This window comes from Cibotium barometz, chromosome 43 (assembly GCF_041138505.1).
Source record: "Cibotium barometz isolate CiBa-2024 chromosome 43, ASM4113850v1, whole genome shotgun sequence".
Lineage (NCBI taxonomy): Eukaryota > Viridiplantae > Streptophyta > Polypodiopsida > Cyatheales > Cibotiaceae > Cibotium > Cibotium barometz.
The window spans coordinates 6,886,565-6,912,857 of NC_141088.1; the positions used below are offsets into that span (position 1 = coordinate 6,886,565).

At 49.7% G+C, this 26,293-nt stretch overlaps 1 protein-coding gene across 6 annotated transcripts in view; it reads left to right on the forward strand.

Annotated features, from left to right (window-relative positions):
- Positions 1–26,293, forward strand: part of LOC147613476 (retinal-binding protein) — a 196,775-nt gene that overhangs the window by 167,355 nt on the left and 3,127 nt on the right. For all 6 annotated transcript variants that reach the window (XM_086781412.1, XM_086781411.1, XM_086781413.1 and 3 more), the window contains exon 12: positions 18,974–19,021. In XM_086781412.1, coding sequence (XP_086637538.1) covers positions 18,974–19,021 — 48 coding nt within the window. The remainder of the gene's footprint in view (positions 1–18,973; positions 19,022–26,293) is intronic.

Sequence of the window (26,293 nt, forward strand, 5' to 3'; positions counted from 1 at the left end):
AGTTGATTTTGGCTCTTAGGGGGCAAGACTCTTGGCATTTACAAGAGTTTGGATGCAACCCCGGGAGTCTGTGGTTCTAGAGATCCGAGAGGAGTACCGGCCCTAACCTATCTAGATGTATTTTGGCAAGCACTTCTTTTTTCAATCATGCCCTGGCCGGGCGGGGGGAGGGGGGGGTGGGGAGGTGCAAGGGCTGTGAGCTCAGGCCCACAGTGAAGGCTCTGTGCCTGGAGAGGGGTCTTGACGAGGCAACAGTCTCCAAATAGGTGGTGCTGGAGGCGTGTTCCTCGACGGTACTTGGGAGGGGGGGTCACTGTCAGGGGGCTGGTGAGATAAATGCTTGTAACGGTTCTCTGACACAACCATGTCCTCCTATGTCCTTCTATCCTAGCGGCGCCGCTCCACTCTAGAAGTCTGTGGGTGGTTCCGCTTCAGGTCAGTGGTCTACCACTCTCTTGCACCAGGATCAATTGAGGCCGGGTCCTGGTGCCTGAGGGCCTGTATCCCTCCCACCACCCCCCGAGGAGGATCTAGACTTGAACCACATGGGGGGGGGGGGGGGGGGGCGCGGGGGGGGGGCTATTGGAAGCTCGCTGCTTCTGGGCTAACGGCGAGGAAAAGCTCTAGCAAGGTGTCCCATATGATGCTCTGTATGACCCGAGGACTCTTATCTTCGGCCATTTGGCTGCTGTGAGATCGGGTGCCCAAAAGGGTGCTCCATACATCAATGCAGGGAGTGAGCAAGGTGTCAAATAGCCACATCTTGGTCCTTGGCTCCTTGAAATGGACCTGGAAGTATTGTCTCTCCATGAGAGAGAGAGAGAGAACCATACCCTCGCATTAGTCCAATCTCTACAGCATGGCTCATCGAGAGGACTGGTCCAGTAGAATTGACTCCCAAGTACATATATATGAGAGTGCAATCGCCTCTAGGCTGCCCATGTAGGTGAAACTCAGTCGAGATGTGAAAAGAGGGGATGTGTTGAAGACCATAATCTTGGTTTTCCCAAGGTTTACTGTGAGATCTTGCTATGCACAAAAGTCCTCGAATGTGTCAAGATGCCTCTAGAGAATCTGCAGTAAGCACAATGTCATCAGCATAAAGTAGTATGGAAACAAGGATGCTTGCTAGTGTTACGCCTCCTCCCGCTCTTCTATCAATGAAGGCCGAAATCTCGTTTGATGTAGAGGCCAAAGAGAGTGGGAGACAATGGGATCCTTGTTGTTGTCCAAGTGGGTGGGAAGGCTTCTGAAAGATCCCGATTGAACATATGGGCCAGGATGGATACTAGATTCTCCCCCACATGGGAGATGTGCTCTGCCAAGAGGCCCTCATGGTCTTGTGATCTGCCGTTTTTGAGTCTCCGGATGTCTCGGGCCACCATGGTGTGTGGAAAAGGTGGATGTGATGGTGGTGGGATGGGGGGCTGATCCGGTACCTCATACAGGGATCGTGCATATGTGTGCCATATGGATGGAGATGTGATGGGTGTGGGTGGGTGCTTCTCCCAATTTTTTTGTGTTCCAACGCTCGTTACAGCTCACACCTTTGAGAGATTGGTTCAAGTCCTTGTATTGGTCCTTAAGATGTGCTCGTTTCTTACGTCGGGTTGTGTATTGGTTAATCCTTTGAGCATCTCGCTGTCGGATTTGGCGGGTTGCAACCTCGCGTAGGAGACGCTCATGTGTTGTGCGGCAATCCTTGTCATACCAATCGTTGTGGGGCATGGTGGCGGTAGGGGGTCTGGTGGTGGATCGGCCAGTGGATGGAAATGTGTCTAAGGCGAAGTTGTGTAAGATTGTGGTGAGCTGAGAGGTGAGGTCAGCTAGTGGGAGATTGGGGTATACATATGTTAGATGTTGGTAGAGATGGTCAGAGTAAGTCGAGTCCCCATCATGGTGGAAGTGAATATGGGTGTAGTAGGAGATGGGTGGTGGTGGTGGTGAGGATGGTTGGGAAAAGCTGAGGCTGAAGGAGAGATAGGCATGGTCTGCTCCCAGGGGCTGGGCGGGAATGGTGAAGGCATGTATTGATGCGGCTAAAGCCGGAGATCCCATCAGGTAAACCACTATACTCGAGCCTCCGCCATGTGGCCAACAGGACATCCTGTTGAAGATGGCTAAGCCATATGTGATCCCCAGCCAGTGGAACTCTCTCCCTGATGCTATAATGTCCCCTCTGTCTTGTGATGCCCGACCGCTGATGCCAATCTCCTCCGAGTTTATCTCCTACATGGTCGGCTTGTCCTGGTCATAGAAAAATGCCTGCTCGCTCTGAGTTCTAGCATTGAAGTCTCCGAAAAGGAGACCACCACCCAAGTGTGAGAACTCAATGATGTTGGCATGGTCCTAGGATCTCCACTATGACCTGTAACGTCACCCACATAAAGCATGACTCTGTGTCCTTGCTTCACCCCCATAGTACTATGTATCTCCTCTGACAGACCACCTGGGCATATGGCTCGTCCCGTCACCCTCTCATATAAAGCAATGACCCCCGAGATCATATCAGAAGGCACCCCAAGAGTCTACAATCTTTGTAGGAGCCGGTCCCATGGCAGTGTGTCGAATGCTTTGCGGAAATCCACAAAGCAACAATAGAGTCTCTACTCCCATGACTTGGCCTGCTCAATCAGGCTTCTAAAGGTGAAGATATGATCTAGTGTGCAGAAGTTACTGCGGAACCTAGCCTGTCCTGGAGCACGAAGACCCTCCCTCTCGGCTAGAGAGCTGAGCTCTATCGTAAGTACCGAACCATATATTTTGGCCATAATATGGCCAAAATATCGTAAGTACTGAACCATATATTTTGGCCATGATATCGTAAGTACTGAACCATATATTTTGGCCATAATATGGCCAACCATGAGAGTCCTGTAGTTCCTGGGGTCCATCGGGTCACCTAATTTGTGAATGGGGGTAATGATATTCATGCTCCATGTGTGTGGGAATCCCTCTACAAGTGCCCTGTTCAAGTGATGTGCAAGGAAAGGAGCTATGGTGGTAGAGGCATAAGAGAAGTGATCACCTCTATCCCTGTATGATCCGTAGATCTGCCATGATGTAGCCTCTTAAGGGTTTCTCTACCATACTCGAAGTGAAAAAAGTAGAGGTGGTGGGTCGAGGATCGGGTGAAAAGGGTAACGGGGGCTGATCTAGTACATGCCAGGTGGTCGGATCAATGATGGGTGTGGGCAGTCGTGGCTCATGAAACTGCCTCCAAGCCTCATGCTCAAGAATAGTTGGTACAACTCCTAGTATTGTTCGATTTCATGTTTACTCCTCTTCCGACGAGTCAGAGCTCGGTTTAATCTTCTAGCTTCACGCTCAGAGATCTCCTCTAGTTCTTTGTGTCGTTTGAGGCGAGCTCGAGTCTCACGACACTCGTTGTCGTACCAACCATTCTGGGGCATCATCCCTACTTTAGCTTTAGAGGGGTATGGGTGGTATGAGGGAAACTGGCAATGGGTGGTATGAGGGCAATGGCAGAGGAGTCGAGAGTATCTCCAGAGGTGCCGCGGGATCCATGTCAAGTAGACCATGGTAAAGGATATCCTGATATATGTGATCACAGAGGCCTCCGCAAGGAGATACAAGGAAAGAACAACACAATTGAAGAACTGACAGCAGCCTAAGTGAACCACCAGGAAGAGGTGATTCAGATGTTGAAAGAGACCCAACTACAACAAACAGGAATGCCAGAAGCTTCCCCAATGATAGGGGAACTCCGGGCAGAAATGGAAGCCCTAAAGTCTACGGTCAAGGACCCCACAGTGGAGGAAGGGGAACTGAATATGAAGTGGTATCTCGGACGGTGATGGGGCAAAGCAGGTGGTTGGATGGTGTATCGGCATGTGAGGGAGAAGGCCAGGTATGCATGGTCAGCTGCAACATCGATGGGGCAAGGTGAGATGGTAAACTCCAGAATGAGTGGGATCAGAGAGAGGGATCAGAGAGAGGGATCCCATTAGATAGTCCACTGTATTGGCTCCATGTCCGAAGGGGTAGGAGGTGAAGGAGTTGGATCTAGGCCATCTAGCCAAGCCATTATAAATGGCTAGCCTATGAGCCCCGCCGAGGGCTAAGAGATACTCTCCATAGTCTGTGCAGGCTACTGTATCCTGTGATGTCCGCTTTAGATTTGTACCCACTGTGTCGATCTCCTGGTACATGGGATTATTTGTCTCAAAGAAGGGTACTTGGAGCAGTTGAAAGCTGCGAGTGTGAGTGAAGTGGACAGTGGTGTGATGGGTGGAGGTGGGTGGAGGTGGGTGCTGAGGCGGGGTGGCTATCATGGTGAAAGATAATTATGTGTGATCAGCTCCGATGGGTATGAGGGGTACTGAGAAATCATGTATGAGCTGAGCTGTCTCCCGGGAGCCTAGGATGTGATCCACTGTGCCTTCCACCTCCATGTGGAAAGCATGTAAATTTTCCTGACTGTGGCCATCTCTCCATCCCGTTATAGATGAGGAGACAGTGGCATGATCCTAGCTCTAGAAGCTCCTGTCCATAGTATGTGATTGGCTTAGTATCTGCAGATACCCTCCGTGATCCAGAGTCCTCGTCCTCTAGAGTAGGTAGCTGTATGGGATCTCCCCTAAAATCATATGCAGTGCACTGTTTGCTCCTCGTCCTAGCATTGAAGTCTCCCACTAGTAATCTTTGGTACTGTGTAATCTCATCTCAGAGCGCACTGTATGGTGATGTAGCTCCTCCGGTCTCCTCCCTCTCCTCCACCCCCTCTATCTCCTCTGGATTCGTCACATAATGTGAGGTGTCTGGTGGACTCTGGTCACCGGTGAAAAGTAGCACAAAGCAATGTACATAGTCCTGGCCTCTTGTCAGCTGAAATCTCACCGACATAAAACAGGCCTTTGGGTCTCTGCTGATAATGCTGATCCTCGACTGAAGCTCTGTTTTGAATACAATGGCCACTCCTCCCGATCCTCTAGCGCTACCTGCGCTCCGTGTGCTCCCTCTGAAAGCTGATTCCCACTGGAATCCTGCTACATGTGGCAGACCAATCTGAGGGCTTTGGTGTGTCTCTGGAAAGAAAATAATGTCCCTGTTCCTGATCACATCATCCATCTAGCCTGGGTCCGATCATAGTGCTCCATTGCAGTTCCAAACTGCAAGCTGTATCTGTGTCTCACAGGTTGTGTATCCCTATGCGATCACCTTGCCATCAATGATGACATGGCCATCTCTGTAGACTGCTTTCTTCCCTTCCACTCAGGCTGCCCGTACTTTTGGCATGAGCTGTTTCCGGTGCTCCACTTGGGCCTGTGTGAGGTCCTAATCTAGTAGATGGGGGCTGCCCTCCAAACCTCGGAGAATGACCCTCTTCTTGAAGAAATCAATCCTCTTCACTTCGTTCTCAAACTGGAGGATAAGCGCCCGTGGGCGTGAAAGGTCCTTCCTAGCCCGCCATGCTTTGAGGAAGGGAGTCAGCTCTTCATCCTTATATCCCAATTTGTGGCATAGTTGTTTCCCGTCGTCTTGTGGTGTGGTACCCTCTTTCTCCACTATGCCGGTCAATCTCACAGTAAGTCTTCTTGCCTGTCCCATCTTCTCTTCTTGGATGGTTTCATTTACAATCTCCACCCCGTTAAGTCCCTTGGACTTGCTTGTGACCATGTTCCATTCCTTCTCAGCCTCCTGTTTGATGCCCTTCTTGACCACGTCCTTCCATTCCATGGAGAAAGTGCGCTTGGTCGCTTCAATCTTGGCTTCCATATCCCGGGCTAACTCCTCTAGACAAGGCAATTCTCCTTCCTTAGAGAGAGAGAGAGAGAGAGAGAGAGAGAGAGAGATCCCTTCCCTGCCTGCCATGCTTTGAGGAAGGGAGTCAGGTCTTCTTCCTTATATCCCAATTTGTGGCATAGTTGTTTCCCGTCGTCTTGTGGTGTGGTACCCTCCGGTCAATCTCACAGTAAGTCTTCTTGCCTGTCCCATCTTCTCTTCTTGGATGGTTTCATTTACAATCTCCACCCCGTTAAGTCCCTTGGACTTGCTTGTGACCATGTTCCATTCCTTCTCGGCCTCTTGTTTGATGCTCTTCTTGACCACGTCCTTCCATTCCATGGAGAAAATGTGCTTGGTCGCTTCAATCTTGGCTTCCATATCCTGGGCTAACTCCTCCAGACAAGGCAATTCTCCTTCCTTAGAGAGAGAGAGAGAGAGAGAGAGAGAGAGAGTTTAACGTCCTCAAAAGGCGAAAATGACCTATGAGACCAAAAGGTTACATCATATCCATGAGGTACATCATCCCGGGTACAAAATAATAATAAAGAAAGATAATAAAAATCTAGGACTATAAAATCTGATCTAGGTACATGAGTAAAGAGCTCTCATATTACCCTAATACATCCCTCATGGGGCCGTTGTGACATGGTGCTCAAGGTGGTAAAAGTGAGCTAGCGAGAGAAGGTCCTGCGATGATGGGAGATGATGGTCCATATCCTCCTGTGGTGGCGTGGCCGTGGGCAAGGGCCATGGGGTCTAGGGTGTCGAGCTCTGCATAACTTAGTGGCTCTGTCGAGTGTCACACCTCTCGAGTGAGCTCTTGCACTAGCCTGTGGTCCGGGTATGGTGGGTGGATCGGGCCTCGAAGTGCTGGTATGGAAGAAGTCGGTGAGAGCTCTCTGTGTTGGTCCTTGAGCAAGTACAACTGATTTGGATCTCACTAAGGACTCCCTATGTCTGCAGAGCTCTAGAAAAAAAGTCGCGGGCATCTCTCATCCGGGAAGTCCATGATCCTAGGAAGTGGTCCGAACCCAGCTCGAAAGAGGCAGTGGAACCTCCCCCGAATCTCATAGTATACAGGGCATCGGCATATGTAATGATCCTCTGTCTCGGGCTCTGTGTGACAGAGCTGGCATATCCTGTCTTCTGGTGCGGCCGCCCTGGGCCCATATTTGGCGAGGTGCGGATCTAGCTGATCGCACATTTCACCCCAAAAGATAGGTGTGTGTCCATGTACCATGGGCGGATGATGAAACCATCTCTGTCAGGCATGGGAGGTGATCTCTGTAGAAGGCCATCTTCGTCCCCAGTGGATGACTAGGGGAACTCCATGTCCTCTGAGTATCCAGTCTGACAATGTCCTTCCTAATAACCCTTTTCCTCTTTGTGCGGTTGAGAGCAAATGACGGGGCCTCTATACTGTACTGGAACGAGGGGAGTGCCTCCATGCATGCCAAACCAGATGCCTACCTGTGCATAGCACTCTATATCTCCCTCGAGTGTCCGTTGTCTCGAGGACTCCAGGGCTAGCCGCAGGCAACTATCTAGTGGAAGCTCCCATAGCCTGTGCTAGTATGTCACTGTCTGGAATAGAGCCTCTATCATCAGCTTCCACCCATCATATACCTCCTCTGTATCTGTCTCGGTTGGCTCTCTCCTCTATCTCCTCCTGTGGTATAAGCTGTCTCGGTTGGCTCTCTCCTCTATCTCCTCCTGTGGTATAAGCTGGGACCCCAGATGGGGGCACCATACAGTAGTGCAGGTGTAACTAGAGTGTCAAATAGCCAAAGCTTCGTCCTCGGCTCCTGAATTTATCTATGAGCATTGCCTCTCTAGCAAGCCAAGAGCTGCATATCCCCTCATCAATCTAGCTTCGGCCGCATTCTACATCGAGAACTGAGGTCTAGCAAAAGTGATCCCAATGTATACATACGAGGTAACGTACTCCACAGGCTCTCCACTGTATGTAAACTGTACTGTAGATCTACCTATCCGCTCTGAGAGAGAGAGAGAGAGAAAGAAAGAAAGAAAGAAAGCTGTATTAACGTCTACTAGAGGCCGAACTTGACCTATGAGACAAAATCAATGTACAACTATCAATGTCTTCTGGATGTCTAGAAAAAAAAGGACAAAATGAACATGAAATAAAGTATGAAAGTACTGAGCTAGTGGGGGGGTGTGATGGATGGAGCACTACTGCTAGAGGCTCAGTATGCAACCTATATGCGTAGGGTATACAAGAATGCAATGGAGATCTGTCTAGCTCCACCCAGTACCATAATGGGGGTGTAATACGTGATACATAGGCGATGGGGAGGCAAAAATACCTAAGAGCATGATCTCCGGGTGTGAGTGTAAGTGAGCTAGCCGCTCCTGGATATGGTGCTGATGTCGATTCCGTATCTCTGTGATCTCCCTCTGATGTAGTCTGGGAGTCTGGTAGCCTAGTGCTCTCAGTCTTCGTCTGGCTTAGGGGTCCGCAGCGCGTTGAAGCGTAACTCCCTCGTGTCAGGGTAGGCACTGGGATAGATCTCTGGAAGAAATCCATGAGCTGGAGCTATCGCCCACCTCTCCCTGTGGTATGAGTCCGTATCAGTGTCTCTCTGTGGTGGCGCTGTCTCTCTAACAAGAACTGGCCAAATCTGCGCTGGTCTGCGGACTCCATGATCTAGCGGAGTGAGGGATGTCCACTGAAGATGGTGGTGTATCTCTCTCTAATCCTCTCTGCTCTGGGGATCCGTGCTGCCTTACCTGCGTTAATCTCACGCTGGTGTGATGACACTCTGAGCTGGCCAATCGCCACTCGGGCACTCTGAGGCATGTACACATCCATGTATCCAAGTCTCTGTGAATCCATCTGCTGAGATACGCATAAACTGATCTCTGTAGTATAGCATCTTCGGCGGTAGAGGCTAACAGGGTGTAATCCAAGTCTCTTGAGTGTATCGATGGGGCGAGGAGAGATGGTAAACTCCGGAATGAGTGGGATCAAAGAGAGGGATCCCATTAGATAGTCCACTGTACTAGCTCCATGTCCGAAGAGGTAGGAGGTGAAGGAGTTGGATCTAGGCCAGTCACCTATGGAGAGTCCCCGTACCTGCCCCTTTATGGTGACATTATGAAGTTTTCGAGTCTAGGGGACATCCTCCTGGCTGGAGACTTCAATGCCCGCACCGCAGGTGCACAGGTACCCTTCTTTGAGACAGATGATCCCATGTACCAGGAGATTGATACGGTGGGTACGGATCTAGAGCGGAGATTGATACCGCACAGACTATGGAGAGTATATCTTAGCCCTCGGCGGGGCTCATAGGCTAGCCATTTATAATGAACTGGCTAGAATATTTAGAATTGGAGGGTGCAAAGTAGCACACTCAACGTAGATGTCTCGGGCCTTCTCTGTCTGGATCCTCACCCACAAAAACCGTGCGGCCTCATCCTGTCCGACCACCTGTATCACATGTTGAAGCTCCTCCCTGTATAATAACGCCACCCCTCCCGACCCCGGAGTACCCCCCCTATTGTGCGTGGGTGTGGGCGGTGAACAGACTCCCATCTGTATCCTCTCACCTTTGGAAGCTGACTCCCTTGGCATTGATGAGTCTCTGTGTATAAGACCAAGTCTCTCCCTCTAAATGTCTCCTCGAAAAGACCTGCATCTGTCCTCAAGGCACCGTTGCAGTTCCAAACCGCAATCTCTAGCGGTCTCATAGGTCTCGCACCGTCATTGGGCACGTTGCTCGATGATGATCACCCTCCCATCTCTGTACACTACCCATTTCCCTGCCTTCCGTGCATCCAAAGATGCGTGGCATGCACTCCCTCCTGTGTGCCACCTGTGCTAGTGTGAGAGCGTCTTCGAGGTAAGTCTTTTCTCCTTTTAGTGCCCGCCTTTTGGTAAGGAATGCTTCCCTCGCCTCCAACCCCGCAAACTTGAGGATGAGTGCGCGTTCCTTGGTGGTGTCTTTGCCTGCCCTCCATGCCTCGACGAAGTGGGTACCAGCGATTTCCAGCTTTCTGTGGCGTCCTCTTTCGGCGAGGCTCCTTCCTTCCATCCCACCACTCTCACATTCAATGCCCTAATCTTCCTTCTTTTCTCCTCTTCGAGTGTGTCATTGATGATGTTTGGGGATGATGGTGGGTTTTGTTGCTTCTTGGCAACCTCAATCCAGCTTCCTGTTTCTTCCACTTGTTTCTGTGTCTTCTTAATCACCTCAGCCCATGTGGTTGCCCGGTTTGCCTTCTTCTCCTCTTGTTCTTGGAGGGTCTTCATTTGCTTTCTAAGTGTATTCAGCTCATCATTGAGGGATAGTTGAATCTTTCCTTGTTCGAATTGAGTACCTGCCCTCAAGGTCTCGTTTTCCACTCTTAAGGGTGGCGACTTGGGCCTCCAGCTCCGTGAGTAGTGAGGTGTGGTTGCTGGTTTTTGCGTCCAACATTTGGACCATTTCCTCCTGCATCTCGCTTAGCTGAGTTGCCATGTATGGCTGCATGTCTGCCTTCCACCTATCCATCTCCTCTTGCATGGAGGCATGCAACTCATGCCTAAGGTCATCACTATCCTTGTTCTCCCCGAGCTTCTTTTGTAGGTGCTCAATGTCCGTATCCTGCATTTTGTATACTTCTTTCATGGTGGTTAGGCATGTTTTGATATGGGGGTCACCGATCTTCTGTGTGCTCGCCCAAATCGAGCTGTATTTCCTCTCCTTCTCACCTCTAGTCCTTGTTGCTGGCGAGCTGTCCATGTTGGACTGAAGGGGTCCCCCTTCTAGTACTGATTTTGCTCCTCAGCTGGTGGCCCCCATAGATGGCCAGCTGCAAGTGGGGAGGCAAGTAGCAGCAGATAGGATTACATATGTTGCTGCCTTGGGGGCCTTAGCAAGGGCGGGTGGCGAAAGTGGACGGACAGAAATGCAAGCAGCGAAGAGAGAGAGAGAGAGAGAGACCCCAAGGGCCTATGAGACCAAAAGTAATACAATGGTACCATGGACATACTGAGCCATGGAAAACTGAAAATGAAAACATCTCACAGTACATGTGATCAATTGATGATCCTGTGTAGAGTGAGATATGTTGTGATCAGCTAATGACGATACCCGCTGCGGCTAGAACCGATCTAATGGTGGAGTGAATGTCGGGCCTCTGTGATGGGGCATGTTATGTCGATGGAGAACGTCACGAACTTGTCTCTATGTGGTGGAGGGACCTGATGCTCTGGGTCAGGGATGTCTGGCTCGCAGAATGGATCGAGCTCTGTCGCTAAGAACTCCTCTGGGGCGTGAAGCTTGAGCGTGGGTACGGGTGGTGGGCTCTGATGTCGTAGTAGAGGAATTGTTGTGGGCAGTGGATTCCGATGTGGATGTGTGTACCACAGAAATCTGTGAAGGCTATCTGTGAGGGGTCCTGTCGGGAGCTGGGGCTGTCTCTCAGCATGCTACCTCAACACTACATCCTTGGGTCGCCTGAGCTCCATCAAGTACATGCACAAGCACCTCTGATCCTCAAAATGTATCACCCGTGTGATTGGTCTGAATCCGTCTCGGAAGAGGCAGTGGAATCTCCCCCGTATCTTGTAGTAAGCCGGGCAACTGAACATATAATGGACCTCATCCTCTACTGCTCCTGTGGTGCATACTGTGCATGTCCTCTCCTCATGTGGGATATCCTCACCTTTGCCAGTCTCTACTCTAAGATAGTGGGAGGAATCTCATAGTAACATGGGACGGGGAACGGGGGACGGCATACAAAATATGCAATTTTAAGTAAGCACTCATTTAAGAAACTTAACAATACTAAAACAAAGTCACTTTACACTTCCAAAGCATCAATATTAAGTCATACTAGCAAAAAAATGGGTGTTACAAAAAAGGAGATCGGGCACCTAGAACCCAGTCGCCAAAGGCTAAAACAAAAGACAAAGGCAAAGGCCTAGGCCCTAACCACGTAAGTGGCATACAAAAAAGAGACTATCACTAGAGTAGTACATATGTCAAAAAGCCTCAAGGGGCATGTCTGGCCTCACGATCATGGGTCCCTGCAATGCCTGCAGGCTCCATAGAGATGTCCTCCACTTGCTCCTCCAACTCCTCATCATCTTGAGACATCTCCCACTCGGTAAATGCATCAGCCTTTGCAGTTGCACTCTTGCAAAGCATTCGCAAGTTTGCACTCACAAAGACTAGATCATTTTGCCTATTCCACCCCAAGACGGTTCCTCTTCTTCGATGCAATGTGATTGTATGAGCTCCAAAGTTGCTCTAGGCAAGAGGAACTCACTGCCTGGCTGAGAATGCGGATGGCTAGATGCTGAAGCTCAGGTCCATCATAACTAAAATCTTCCCACCACAAAGCAGCCCCAACTTTGAAGCGATCATCCTGTGCATCCATGTCTCCATAAGATCCCTGAAAGCTTCTATACCTGGACAACTGGTCACGGATCTTCTGCCTAACATTTGGGTCAGGCCGCACAAGTCGAGTCAAGACAAGTCTCCATAGCTTGCTCACCTCTGCGTCACTTTCTTGCCCTTTACCCTGAAACTCAAGGTCGTCCACATAGGCTGCTGCATGCAAAGGAGAGGAGTAGGAGTTCTACCTACGCACACATAGGGCACGGATCTCCTCGTACCTGTCCTCATCTGGCTCCAAATCCCTCAGCTTCTCTATCATGTTGTCCATAGCCTCATATACCTTGCCAATGCATGGCTTCATACCATCCACAAGCCTCATCAAGTGGACAAAAGGTTGAACCATAGCATCAATGCACTTCACTTTTTCCCAAAAATCAGGGCTCTCTGATTTTTCCTTGCATAGAGCTCCTGTCTCAGTGGAAGCCAATGGTGAAGAAGTGAACTCGTCACTAATGAACAACTATCTCAATGCACCACTACACTCTTTCAATCGGTGGAGCATCAAGAAGTTGTAGGCAACCTCGTATCTGAGTATTTGAGGAGCTAATGGCTAGAGTTTTTGGAGAATTCATGGCGTAGGAACTGATGGTTTGTGACAAATGTCACTATTTGGCTGCCCACTTGAATTATAGGCCGGATCTATGGCAAGTCCCCAATATCCTTCAAGAGATTATTAAAGCAATATGCCATGCAAAATGACACGGTGATGTTGGGGTACATGCTCTCAATGATCGCTCCGGCTGCCCTGTTTGAAGCCTCCCCATCAGCAACAAAGCCCACAACTAGGTCTGGGCCAGTGATCTCTATGCCACTAGCCCACTGTGCTGCTAGCACATCAGTACTCTTCCAAGTTCCGGGTCCCAGAAGCATCATGTGAGGCGATGAAGTACATCTCACCGCAGGAATATGCAACAAGGCCATGGATGGACCTCTTCCGTGTATACTCCTCCATCCATCGGCTATAAGGGACACTCCATTCCTTGCCCATTGTCGCTTCGTGTTTTCCTGTTGCTTGCTCCACAAGCCTCTTCTCCTTCTCTAGCAATGTGGTGTGCAAGGACTCCAATGATGGGGGCATAAAGTTTGGACCATACTCCCCTATCTTCTTCACCATGACCTTGAAGTAGTCCGATCTATCCACAAAAAATGAATAATTTAATAGCCGATCAACTTCAAAGTTCAAAGTTCAAAGTTCAAGTAACTTGTAAGAGGAACATTGTAAAATGATAGATCTTAAGCTAGACATCTTAATTCTTGATTACCTGGCAGCATGGAAAGCAATGTGGTCATGAAAGAAGAAGCGGGCTATGGCCGTATCCACCTCTTCCTTCTTGTTGGGGTCCCAACTACCCTCAAGAGTACTTTGCCGGCGTGAGTGTGTGCATGCGGTGGTCGGCATGGAGAAGGATGGTGTTGCGGCCCGTTCTTGTGGGGCGGGTGATGCGCCCGCGGGTGCTGATGAAGTGGATGCACATGGGGATGCCGAACCTTGGGATGGCCTCACTAGTGTTGCGGGATCCACGGCCACATGTGGCACTCTCCTCCTTGAAAGCAAGGCCTCATGTGCGGCAACACGTTCAAGAAGCCTCCTCCTTGTCTCCGGTGTGACCTGATCACAAAATCGGACCTTATAACCGGGCTCATGCAAGAGGTGAGCTCTCACTTTATCCGCCCCACCCGTTCGCCTATATGGACATAGCTTGCAGGACCATGGGCGAGAGCCTCCTCCACTTCCGGGATGATCGGAGTCGACCTCTTCCCACCAAGACCAACCTTCAGTCCTCCTTCCTCTATTCGTATTGGCGCCGCCGGAACGACGTGCGGGGGATGGTCGCGATGAAGATGCCATGGAGGCAAGTGCCAAGGAGGCTTGAGCAATGGAGGTGAGTGTAGGAGAGAGATGTAGGAGAGGCTAAAGCAAGAGGAGGTGAGACCGTGAGTGTAGGAGAGAGATGTAGGAGAGGCTAAAGCAAGAGGAGGTGAGGCCGTGAGTGTAGGAGAGAGATGTAGGAGAGGCTTGTCACTTGAGCCTTGAGCAATGGAGGTGAGACTCGAGAGTAGGAGAGAGATGTAGGAGAGGCTTGCCAATGGAGAGGTTAGAGCAAGAGGTGAGTGTAGGAGAGCAACAAGACTACAAGTGAACTTGAAATTACAACTTACCCAAGGTCCCAATGCCACTTGAGCCTTGAAAGTTGAGGGTTTAGGAGAGCTAGAGCCTTGCCAGGTTGCCCAATGCCCACTTGAGTCTTGAGCCTTGAAAGTTGAGGAGTGTTGAGCCAAATTGCCAATGAGCTTTCCACTTGAGCCTTGAAAGTTGAGGAGCGTTGAGGCTTGAGCTTGAGCCAGGAGCCTTGCAAGTTGCTTGAGCCTTGCTTGAGCCTTGCCAATGGGGCCTCTTCTTATAGCCATGGGCCAAGTGGGGAGGGCTGCTCAACGGCTAGGCGCCCAATGGCTACAAGGCGCAACGGAACACTGCGCAACGGTCCGCTGACCGTCCCGTCCAGCTCCGTCCCACACTAACCGCCGTCCCGTTGTCCCGGAATCGCCGTCCCCTGTCTGCTTCCGTTCCCACGCGTTATGGGACGGTGTTCCCCCGTCCCAGGGGTCCGTCCCCCACGTCCCCTGTGACTATGGGGAGGATACCCTAAGCTGGCCGATCATGATACGCATAGCATGTGACGTGTGTATCTGTATGTATCCCGGGATCTCAAAGAATCCATCCTCCAAGAGTCTCAAGAGGTGATCTCCTAGGATTGAGAGAGACCGCGCGAGAGAAAGAAAGAAAGATATATTAAGCGTCTTCTAAAGACCCAATGGGCCTATGGGACCAAAGTGATACAATAATGTCCATGGCATATCTCATCATGGAATGGAAAATAAAACAGAATGAAAACATAAATATAGCTATCTCACTGGGGTGATACAAAACTGTCCATGGAAACTCGTCATGGAATACTGAGAACATAAAAACATGGGAGCAACCTGAGCTCCGAGTAGATGGTATACCACTCTCCACAATGTCAAGCATGGGGTGACAAGTATGGCCGAGAGGTCTCCCTCAGCTATGTCATGTGGAAAGGTAGCTCGATGGCGGTGGAGCATGTCCTGGATCTGGATCCGATGAGGTGATCGTGGCCGACGGGGGGGGGGGTCGAGGGCGTTGGGCACGCTGGAGTGCAGAGGCTCGGTCTGAGGTAACTCCTCTCGGGCGAGGTAGGTTCGGAGTAGCTCGTGAAGGGTCCACAAGATCCACTGTGTCGGTATCCTCCACCTCCTGGGTCCGGAAGAAATTGGTGATGGTTGGCTGTCGAGGGAGGGGGTGAGGTGGTTGGGGCCTGTGTCTCAAGAAGGTGTCCCTGTGTCTGCGGAGCTCAAGCAGGAAGAGGCCCAGGCAACACTGGTCTTGGAAGTCAATGATCATGGAGAGGACCGAATCCCTCACGACATAGACAGTGAAACCGCCCGCGGATCTCATAGTATACTGGGCAGCGGTATATGTAATGCTTCTCCGTCTCAACTTCTGTGTGGCATAGTCAGCAGATCCTCTCCTCTCTGGGTGTCCGTACGAGCTTCCCGGCTCTGAAGATGCGCTCAGCTCTACGTGTCTCCACTCTGAGGCGGTGGGAAGAAACCCGTATCTGGCCAATCGCAATCTGCATGGCATGGGACATGTGAACACTCAAGTAGCCCGGCTGCTGGATGAATCCATCCTCAGTGAGTGTGAGGAAGTGGTCTTTGTAAAAGTGCATCTTTGTGGGGAGCTCCAGGGGTGTGATCCATGTGCAATGTGTGTAGAGGCTAAGAAGATCTGATCGGATAACCCGGTTGGTATCCTCGTGAGACAGCCGGAAAAAAGGGAAGTCCAAATTGTACTGAAGGGGGTGTAGGTGGTCCATGCGGAGCCCATATACTGAGAGAATGCCCCTCAAGTGCTAGCTGTCTGGAGGACTCCAAGGCAAGCCTTGGGTACCTGTGGGGATCCATGTGACTGATGCGATGGAGGTATGTGACTGCCTGGAAGAGTGCCTCCACTTACCATTGGGGCTGCAGCAAACTCTGCTTGGATAATCTGGTGTGGGACTGATGGTTTGCTACGGATCATACAGGAGAACATCATGACCTGGGGCCTCTCAACTCGCTGCCAATCCTCATCGGATAAATCTGGCCCCCAGAAAGCTGCTCCATACATCAAGGCTGGTGTGACGAGGGTGTCAAAAAGCGAGCCCTTCGTCTTGGGCTCCTGGAAATGTGCCTGGAAGCACTGCTGCTCAAATAAACTCAAGGTTGCATATCCCCACCACTCTGCCATGTGCTGCGGGAAGCATGGTAAAGCATGGGCCACTGAAAGTGACACCAAGGTAGACATAGGATGAGACAATCTCCACAGGATCCCCTCTATATGTGAAGCTCAATCTGGATCTGACGGAGCGAGAGGTATTGAAGACCATTACCTTGGTTTTACCAAGGTTAACAGAGAGGTCCCGCTGAGTGCAAAAATCATGTAAGGCATCCAACTGTCTCTGAAGCCCTTCGGCTGAGTTTGAGAGGAGGACGATGTCATCTGCATATAGTATGGGGATCAATATGCCTGCCAATGTGGGACCAGCCCCGCCTAATACATCAATGAAGCTCGAGATCTCATCAACGTAGAGGCTGAAAAGAGTGGGTGATAGAGGGCAGCCCTGTTTCACCCCAATAGTGTTGGAAATCTCCTGTGATGTACCTCCTGGGGCTCTCACTCGTCTATAGTGACGCACCCATAGAGGGCGATGATGCTCCAAACCATGTCAGATGGGACTCCGATCTCCTGTAGACGGTGTAAGAGGCGGGCTCGGGGTACAGTATCAAAAGCTTTGCGGAAATCCACAAAGCAGCAGCAGTTAATCCTCGAGTGTCATGCTCTACCCTCCTCGATGATGGCACGGAGGGTGAAGATGTGGTCAAGGGAGGCTCTGCATCTCTGGCTCTCTGCAAATGAACTGAGCTCCGCCTCTAGCACTGATCCATAGAGTTTGGCCAATGTGTGGCCAATCATGATCGTCCTGGTAGTTATTACGATCAAGTGGATCTCCAGCTTTGAGGATGGGGGTGATGGTGTTGGTGGACCAAGAGGGTGGAAATCCTTCACAAAGGGCTCTATTGAACATGTAGGCTAGTAGGGGCGGCATGCGAGATGTACTCGGCAATGAGTCCCTCGTGATCTTGGGCTCGCCCATTGCGTAGTCTACGAATGGCCTTGAGGACCATGCCCTTTGTGAAGAAGGTGGAGGTAGTGGGGCGGGGGTCTGGTGGTGGGGGTAGGGGTGGCTGATGGGGTATATGATAGAGGGAGTGTGTATAGGAGTGCCATGTGTCTGGGCAGGTGAGGTGTGGGAGGGCGATGTTTTCGGGCAGCCCGCCTGTCTAAGAAGGCCTGTCTGCTGGTGGCATCAGGGAATCTAATGTTTAGGGGTCGCTCTCATGTCATATCCTTTCCTATCCTCCATGTATCTGCAAAGGGGGGGGGCGGTCCCATCCACTCCTAGCATTTGGCAAAGTGTCATGGCATCCACCTTTGGGGAAGCCCCCGCCTGTAGCCCCCATACTCGCACATGGAGGGCCCTATCCTTCCTGCGTTTCTCCTCCTCGAGAGTCTCATGTATGATGCTCTGCGGGGGTTTGTGCTTCTTCAACACCTCCACCCAATCTTTCTTGGTCTGCAGTTCTTCCCACAGCTTATCACTCGCAGCTTTCAACTGCTGCAAGTCAGTTCTTAAACCCTCCTGAATATTCAGTTCCCTTCCTCCACTGTATGGTCCTTGACCGTAGCCTTTAGGGCTTCCATTTCTGCCCGGAGTTCCCCTATCATTGGGGCAGCTTCTGGCATTCCTGTTTGTTGCAGCTGGGTCTCTTTCAACATCTGAATCACCTCTTCCTGGTGGTTCACTTGGGCTGTCAGTTCTTCAATCCTGTTGTTCTTTCCCTGAATCTCCTTGTGGAGGCCTTCCAACTGTTTTTCATGTTGGTTCAGAACCCTGTCCAGCACCTTCTTTTGTTCGCCCAGTAATTTCTTGGTGTTGTCCTCCACTGTCTTGATGTATGCCTCCAGCTCCTGTAGGTTCATTGTGCTATTTCCCCCTGGTTGCTGCCTTGGGGGCCTGAGCAAGGACGGGTGGGAAAGCAGAGCACAGAGCAGCTCGCAGATCAAGGAAGGCGGAGGGGAAGCAGCAGGGGTGCAGCGCGGCAAAGTGCCACCAGTGCGCAGCGCGAACAGAGGAGGGGGAAGGGGGGGGGCTGCACAGCTTCACATCATGAGCAAGGCAGACGGAGAGCGCACAGGTGCAAGGCAGTGCAGCGCACAGAGCAGCACGACTGTACGAACAGGCGCAGCACGACACACAGGGCAGCGCGGGCGATCAAGGGAGGCGGAGGGGAAGCAGCAGGGGTGCAGTGCGGCAAAGGGCTACCAGTGCGCAGCACGAACAGAGGAAGGGGGCTTGGGATGGGGGGGCGCTGCGCAGCTTCACGCCATGAGCAAGGCAATCGAGAGAGAGAGACGTCTACAAAAGACACGAAAGGCCTATGAAACCATGAATAGTACAATGATACCATGGGTATACAGTGCCATGGAAAAACTAAAAAAGAACATGAAAACTGAAATATTAAACATGACTCTATAAGCCTCCTGATGGCAGATGTGTCTATGGGTGGGTGGGTGGGTGGGTGGGTGTGTGTGTGTGTGTGTGTGAGAGAGAGAGAGAGAGAGAGAGGAGAGGGGGGGTGGGGGGTGGGTTTGTGTATTCCTTGATTTGACATATTAATTTCAACCATGAGTGCAGGATGTTGGATTTGCAGTTGATTACATCGATGGAGGAGGAACGAAAGTGGTATAATGGCTCAGCTTGTCAATGAGTTGTGGATTCATGGGATTAAGTTTGTGTTTGACTCAAGATATGCTGCATTAATTTTGTTATTATTGATTCAAATCTTATATGACATGTGTTAGCCTGTTTTCCCAAAACTGGCATCCAGAAGGACTTTTGAAGTATGTTAGTAAAGATCTTAGCTATGTTCCAATTGGAACAAGGAGTTTGCACACACAAGGAGCCTCACAAAAAGCCTTGCCACAAGCCGAGATAAATATGAATACATAATTATTGTTATGTTTTCTGTTTAAAGAATTGCTTCTTGAATTCTTCCCATCTCTTCGCTTCTTTGTTTTCCTAAGTGTTTGGCATCCACCTATTGAAAGAAGAATATAGTAAATATAGGAAATACATAGAAACACAACACACTAGGGAGTCATCAAAAAAGGCTCATTCTTAAAAGTGATTTCAAGTTTGCTCATAAAAGATAATGTTTTTCTAGTATCACACTTTTTGACGGATGTATCACCAGGACGACATTCTTGCTACTTTTGTCACTTGTGAATGTCCACCACTTAATTTCAATGCCTCACGGATTCCGTGCAGTGACCCGTAAAGTCATGATGGTGTCGGCAAGGTTCGGGTGATCAAGGTTTCTTGGATGGTGATCGGAATCGCTTTTACTGCAATCTTGGTGATTGATAAACAAAGGAGACTCACTCCACACTCTGTGTTTTAGCAGCAATACGTGGAAGTAATTCAGGAGAAGCAAGTGCTTGAGGATGTAATTCATCCTGCAAATAAAGTTCGCAATCATTATCCTGCCAGCAGGATCTAGAAATTTCTCTTTCTAGCGAGCTTTCTTCTTGGTTTTCTCAAATAACTTCTGCTTTTCTGGTCATGTCAAGCCTTAGTTGATGAGCCAATTGTTTTTAGCTCTTAAAGCTTCCACCTCTTGGAGAAGAACATTCACACGCCAAAGCTCCTCATAAGTCAAAGGAGACTTGCCAATTATGTGATAGCTCAAGTGGTAAAGGTGTTTGTCTAGGAGCAGGAGGTCGTGGGTTCAAAACCCCACGAGGTGCTTCCTCAGCAGCATTGCCTACTACGGGAAGATTAAAAAGAACTTGTCCACTTCAAGCCATACCATTACAATTGCAATTTTTCGATCAGCAGCAGCTGAGTCCTGAGGATGTCCATCTTGCAAATAAAATTTTGCGATCTCTACAAAGTTTTCTTTGTAGCGATCCATGCTCATTGTCCTCGCGAGCTCTACAAATTTTTCTTTGTAGGCGAGCTTCCTTGTTGATTTCTTCACTCTGCTTCTCCTTGGTTTTGGAAATGCCAAGCCTTGGTTGATGAGCTTATTGTTTTCAGGTTGTAAAGATTTCACCTTTTATCGAGGAAGACCTTTTTCACGATGAAGTTTCTCAAAAGTCAAAGGAGACTCACTCTAAGCTATATCACTGCAATCACACTTTTTAATCAAGCAATTACCAGTATCTCAGGGTTCCAGGACCATTTCGTATGAGGGCCCAAAACTCTAACCCTAGGTGTGGCCGCCTCTGAAAATGAAGAGCTCTCAGAAAAGTAAGAAATTCTTGCATGGCATTTTTTAATCACCCATCCATATATATATATATATATATATATATATTATAGTGGCCTCGGAGTGTAGTGTGTGCACTTGACCGGCCATACCTTACTCAAACGTCCCCTGTCCCTTGTGTCCATATGGTGTTCTCAGCTACATATCAGTGAGTCCCTAGGCATAACAATCGTACACTTAAATCGGTGACATGTCGCTGGATTGCACGCTTTCTAGCACTTCAATTATTGGGGTCGTAACATTCTGACCCCCTTTTATGAATCATCGTCCTTAATGACAAACATTGGATCAAGATGCCTACTCATATACTAAGCTTTCTAAGTTGCATCTCCTAAGGACAAATGACACCAAAACAATTAAGAACCGTAAAGGATATGATATGACGAAAATCACACATAGTACATAATTAGCTTGATCTGCTCCAGAATCAATCAATTCCAAGTTCATACCACTACCACCACCACTACCACTATTACCACCACCACCACCACCACCACTTATCACCACCACCACCACCACCACCACCACCACTACTATGACTACTACCCCTGCTACCACCACTACTACTACCACTACTACCACGAGTACCACTACTATTACCACTACTACTGCTGCTACTACCACCATAGTCACAGGGGACGTGGGGGACGGACCCTTGGGACGGGGGAACGCCGACCCATAACGCGCGGGAATGGAACCGGACAGGGGACGGCCAGGGGACGTGTGAGCCCACGCTGCAACAAGGAGACAGCGGTTTGTGTGGGACGGAGCTGGACGGGACGGTCAGCGGACCGTTGCGCTGTGTGCTGTTGCGCCTTGTAGCCGTTGGGCGCCTAGACGTTGAGCAGCCCTCCCCACTTGGCCCATGGCTATAAGAAGAGCCCCCATTGGCAAGGCTCAAGCGACTTGCAAGGCTCCTGGCTCAAGCTCAAGCCTCAACGCTCCTCAACTTTCAAGGCTCAAGTGGAAAGCTCATTGGCAATTTGGCTCAACACTCCTCAACTTTCAAGGCTCAAGACTCAAGTGAGCATTGCGCAACCCGCCAAGGCTCTAGCTCTCCTCAACCCTCAACTTTCAAGGCTCAAGTGGCATTGGGACCTTGGGTAAGTTGTAATTTCAAGTTCACTTGTAGTCTTGTTGCTCTCCTACACTCACCTCTTGCTCTAACCTCTCCATTGGCAAGCCTCTCCTACTCTCGAGTCTCACCTCCATTGCTCAAGGCTCAAGTGACAAGCCTCTCCTACATCTCTCTCCTACACTCACAGTCTCACTTCCTCTTGCTTTAGCCTCTCCTACATCTCTCTCTTACTCTCACCTCCATTGCTCAAGGTTCAAGCCTCTCCTACATTTCTCTCCTACACTCACGGTCTCGCCTCCTCTTGCTGTAGCCTCTCCTACATCTCTCTCCTACACTCACCTCCATTGCTCAAGCCTCCTTGGCACTTGCCTCCATGGCATCTTCATCGCGACCATCCCCCGCACGTCGTTCCGGCGGCGCCAATACGAATAGAGGAAGGAGGACCGAAGGTTGGTCTTGGGGGGAAGAGGTCAACTCCGATCATCCCGGAAGTGGAGGAGGCTCTCGCCCATGGTCCTGCAATCTATGTCCATATAGGCGAACGGGTGGGGCGGATAAAGTGAGAGCTCACCTCTTGCATGAGCCCGGCCATGAGGTCCGATTTTGTGATCAGGTCACACCGGAGACGAGAAGGAGGCTTCTTGAACGTGTTGCCGCACATGAGGCCTTGCTTTCAAGGAGGAGAGTGCCACATGTGGCCGTGGATCAGTGAGGCCATCCCAAGGTTCGGCATCTCCATGTGCATCCACTTCATTGGCACCATGACCCGCCCCACAAGAACGGGCCGCAACACCATCCTTCTCCATGCCGACTTCATCCACACTCTCACGCCGGCAAAGTACTCTTGAGGGTAGTTGGGACCCCAAGAAGAAGGAAGAGGTGGATATGGCCGATACGGCCATAGCCCGCTTCTTCTTTCATGACCACATTGTTTTCCATGCTGCCAGGTAATCAAGAATTAAGATGTCTAGCTTAAGATCTATCATTTTACAATGTTCCTCTTACAAGTTACTTTAACTTTGAACTTTGAACTCTGAAGTTGATCGGCTATTAAATTATTCATTTTTTGTGGATATATCGGACTACTTCAAGGTCATGGTGAAGAAGATAGGGGAGTATGGTCCAAACTATACGCCCCCATCATCGGAGTCCTTGCGCACCACATTGCTAGAGAAGGAGAAGAGGCTTGTGGAGCAAGCAACAGAAAACACGAAGCGACAATGGGCAAGGAATGGAGTGTCCCTGATAGCCGATGGATGGAGTGATACGCGGAAGAGGTCCATCCATGGCCTTGTCGCATATTCCCGCGGTGAGATGTACTTCATCGCCTCACATGATGCTTCTAGGACCGGGAAGAGTGCTGATGTGCTAGCAACACAGTGGACTAGTGGCATAGAGATCATTGGCCCAGACCTAGTTGTGGGCTTTGTTGCTGATGGGGAGGCTTCAAACAGGGCAGCGGGAGCGATCATTGAGAGCATGTACCCCAACATCACCGTGTCATTTTGCATGGCACATTGCTTAAATAATCTCTTGAAGGATATTGGGGACTTGCCATGGATCCGGCCTATCATCCGAGTGGGCAGCCAAATAGTGACATTTGTCACAAACCATCAGTTCCTACACCATGAATTCTCCAAAAAATCTAGCCGTTAGCTCCTCAAATACTCATATACGAGGTTTGCCTACAACTTCTTAATGCTCCTTCGATTGAAAGAGTGTAGTGGTGCATTGCGACACTTGTTCATTAGTGACGAGTTCACTTCTTCACCATTGGAGACAGGAGCTCTATGCAAGGAAAAAGCAGAGAGCCCTGATTTTTGGGAAAAAGTGAAGTGCATTGATGCTATGGTTCAACCTATTGTCCACTTGATGAGGCTTGTGGATGGTATGAAGCCATGCATCGGCAAGGTATATGAGGCTATGGACAGCATGATAGAGAAGCTGAGGGATTTGGAGCCAGATGAGGACAGGTACGAGGAGATCCGTGCCCTATGTGTGCGTAGGTGGAACTCCTACTCCTCTCCTTTCCGTGCAGCAGCCTATGTGGTGGACCTTGAGTTTCAGGGTAAAGGGCAAGAAAGTGACGCAGAGGTGAGCAAGCTATGGAGACTTGTCTTGACTCGACTTGTGCCTGACCCAAATGTTAGGCAAAGATCCGTGACCAATTGTCGAGGTGTAGGAGCTTTCAGGGCTCTTATGGAGACATGGATGCACAGGATGATCGCTTCAAAGTTGGGGCTGCTTTGTGGTGGGAAGATTTTGGTGGGAAGATTTTGGTTCGGATGGACCTGAGCTTTAGCATCTAGCCATCCGCATTCTCAACCAGGCAGTGAGTTTCTCTTGTCTAGAGCAACTTTGGAGCTCATGCAGTCTCATTGCTTCAAAGAAGAGGAACCATCTTGGGGTGGAACGGGCAAATGATCTAGTCTTTGTGAGTGCAAACTTGCGAATGCTTTGCAAGAGTGCAACTGCAAAGGCTAATGCATTTACCGAGTGGGAGATGTCTCAAGATGATGAAGAGTTGGAGGAGCAAGTGGAGGACATCTCTATGGAGCCTGCAGGCATTGCAGTCCCCTTGAGGCTTTTTGGCATATGTACTACTCTAGTGATAGTCTCTTTTTTGTTTGCCACTTACGTGGTTAGGGCCTAGGCCTTTGCCCTTGTCTTTTGCTTTAGCCTTTGGCGACTGGGTCCGATCTCCTTTTTTGTAACACCCATTTTTTTGCTAGTATGACTTAATATTGATGCTTTGGAAGTGTAAAGTGACTTTGTTTTAGTATTGTGAAGTTTCTTAAATGAGTGCTTACTTAAAATTGCATATTTTGTATGCCGTCCCATGCCGTCCTCCGTTCCCCGTCCCGGTTCCCAGGAATCCCTGTCCCCGTCCCCGGTTCCCGTTCCGTGTCCCATGTTACTATGACTACCACCACTACTACTACTACACTACCACCACCACCACCACCAAACACATTCAATTCTAAGCTCACTACTACTGCTACTACTACTACCACGAGTGACCACCACCACCACCATTGCTACTGGTGGTGATGGTGGTGGTGGTGTTGCCGCCGCCATCGCCGCCGCCCAAAAAGCCTTTCTGGCTCATCCCATAACAGGATGCCCCCGGCTGGCCTAGCTGCCTTGCATAGGCAGCTGGGCCATGAGCAAAAGCCTCAGACACACCCACGTGCTCTACCCACTGTCTGAGATCTGGCCGCCTTCTACAAGCTATGCACTGCTTTTCTCCTCCTTGTGCGCATATTAGCCCACATATGCCTTGCCTTTTCTTGTCTATCATCAAAAGGGCAAAATCTGACTGCGCAAAGAGATGCTTTAGAAGGTCGTCGTTGCGGCTTCCTCGCACCTTTCTTACAGATAGTGGTGGCGAGCCCACTTGGCATTACAAACCACCTGTGTGGTTATTCCCCCTCCCTCCATTGTATGAGATAGCCTCCTTCTCCTAGAACGGCCAGCCGGGGGAGAAGTGCAACCTTCCCCTTTTGTTCATCTTGACTCTAAACCTAGCCTTAGAATCTAGCATTAATTTATAAGTGAGTGTGTACACACTTTATGAAGTTTTGGGCGACCAAAACTCACTTATAAATTATGGCCAGCCCTGTGTTCGCACACACTGATGTCCTGAGGTGGACATACGTCACCTAGTTGCTGAGCCATGATGCACACAAGTAGCCATTGAAGGCAATTACAGGAATGCAGTCTGTTCCAAAATGCACAACAAGTGCACCCTACGCCATCCCACAAGATGCAGTTTTTCTTATCGCTGTAGCGAGTTCACTGCATCCAATGCCTACAAATAAAATACACAATGCAAAGTATACTAAATGCGTGAAAATGTTAGTAGATTTGAGCCAAATGTCTCTGAAATTGCAAAAATGGAAGTTGTAGCAGAGAGCCCTAATTTTACTGAGTACTTGCTCTCCAATTTTGATGTAGACCTTCAACCCCCAAGTTTTTGGAAGTGCAGGTACTTATTTATTGAAGAAAACTTCAATTTTGATTTAAAAAAGTTCAATTTTAAGCTCAATTTTGAGAAAATCCCCAAAATTTTGAGTACAGAGAAACTTTAATGTTACAGCTACAGCTGGTACAGTGCACGTGGGCGGGTGCAGCAGGTACGGTACTTGTAGGTACGGATGGCCCTGATAGAAGGTACGGATGGTTGAGAACTGTACTGAGAACGTACAGATGTGCAGATGCAGGTACAGCAGCACAGGGGACCTATACTGTAGCACGTGTGTATAGATGGGATGTACGGTAGGTGTACAAACAGGTACACGGTGTACGGATGGGTGCGTGCTCGCACGTGTATGGGATTAATTCGGGCTTTGATACCAAATGTTGGTACCTCACAGGCTGAAACTAGGGTTTTCTGCAGATTAGGGTTGTATGCAGAGTGAAGAGAAATGGGCCCAGAGAGAGAAGTAGAGCTTGTGTGTTGGAAAACGTGTAAGAGAGTTATCTATTACATTTTTCATCACACGTATATACAAGATAAGTCATATGTTGACTTTTTGTGCCATGTGTGGCCACAACATACTTATTTAATAACACACCATGTGCTAATACTAAGCTACACACAAGA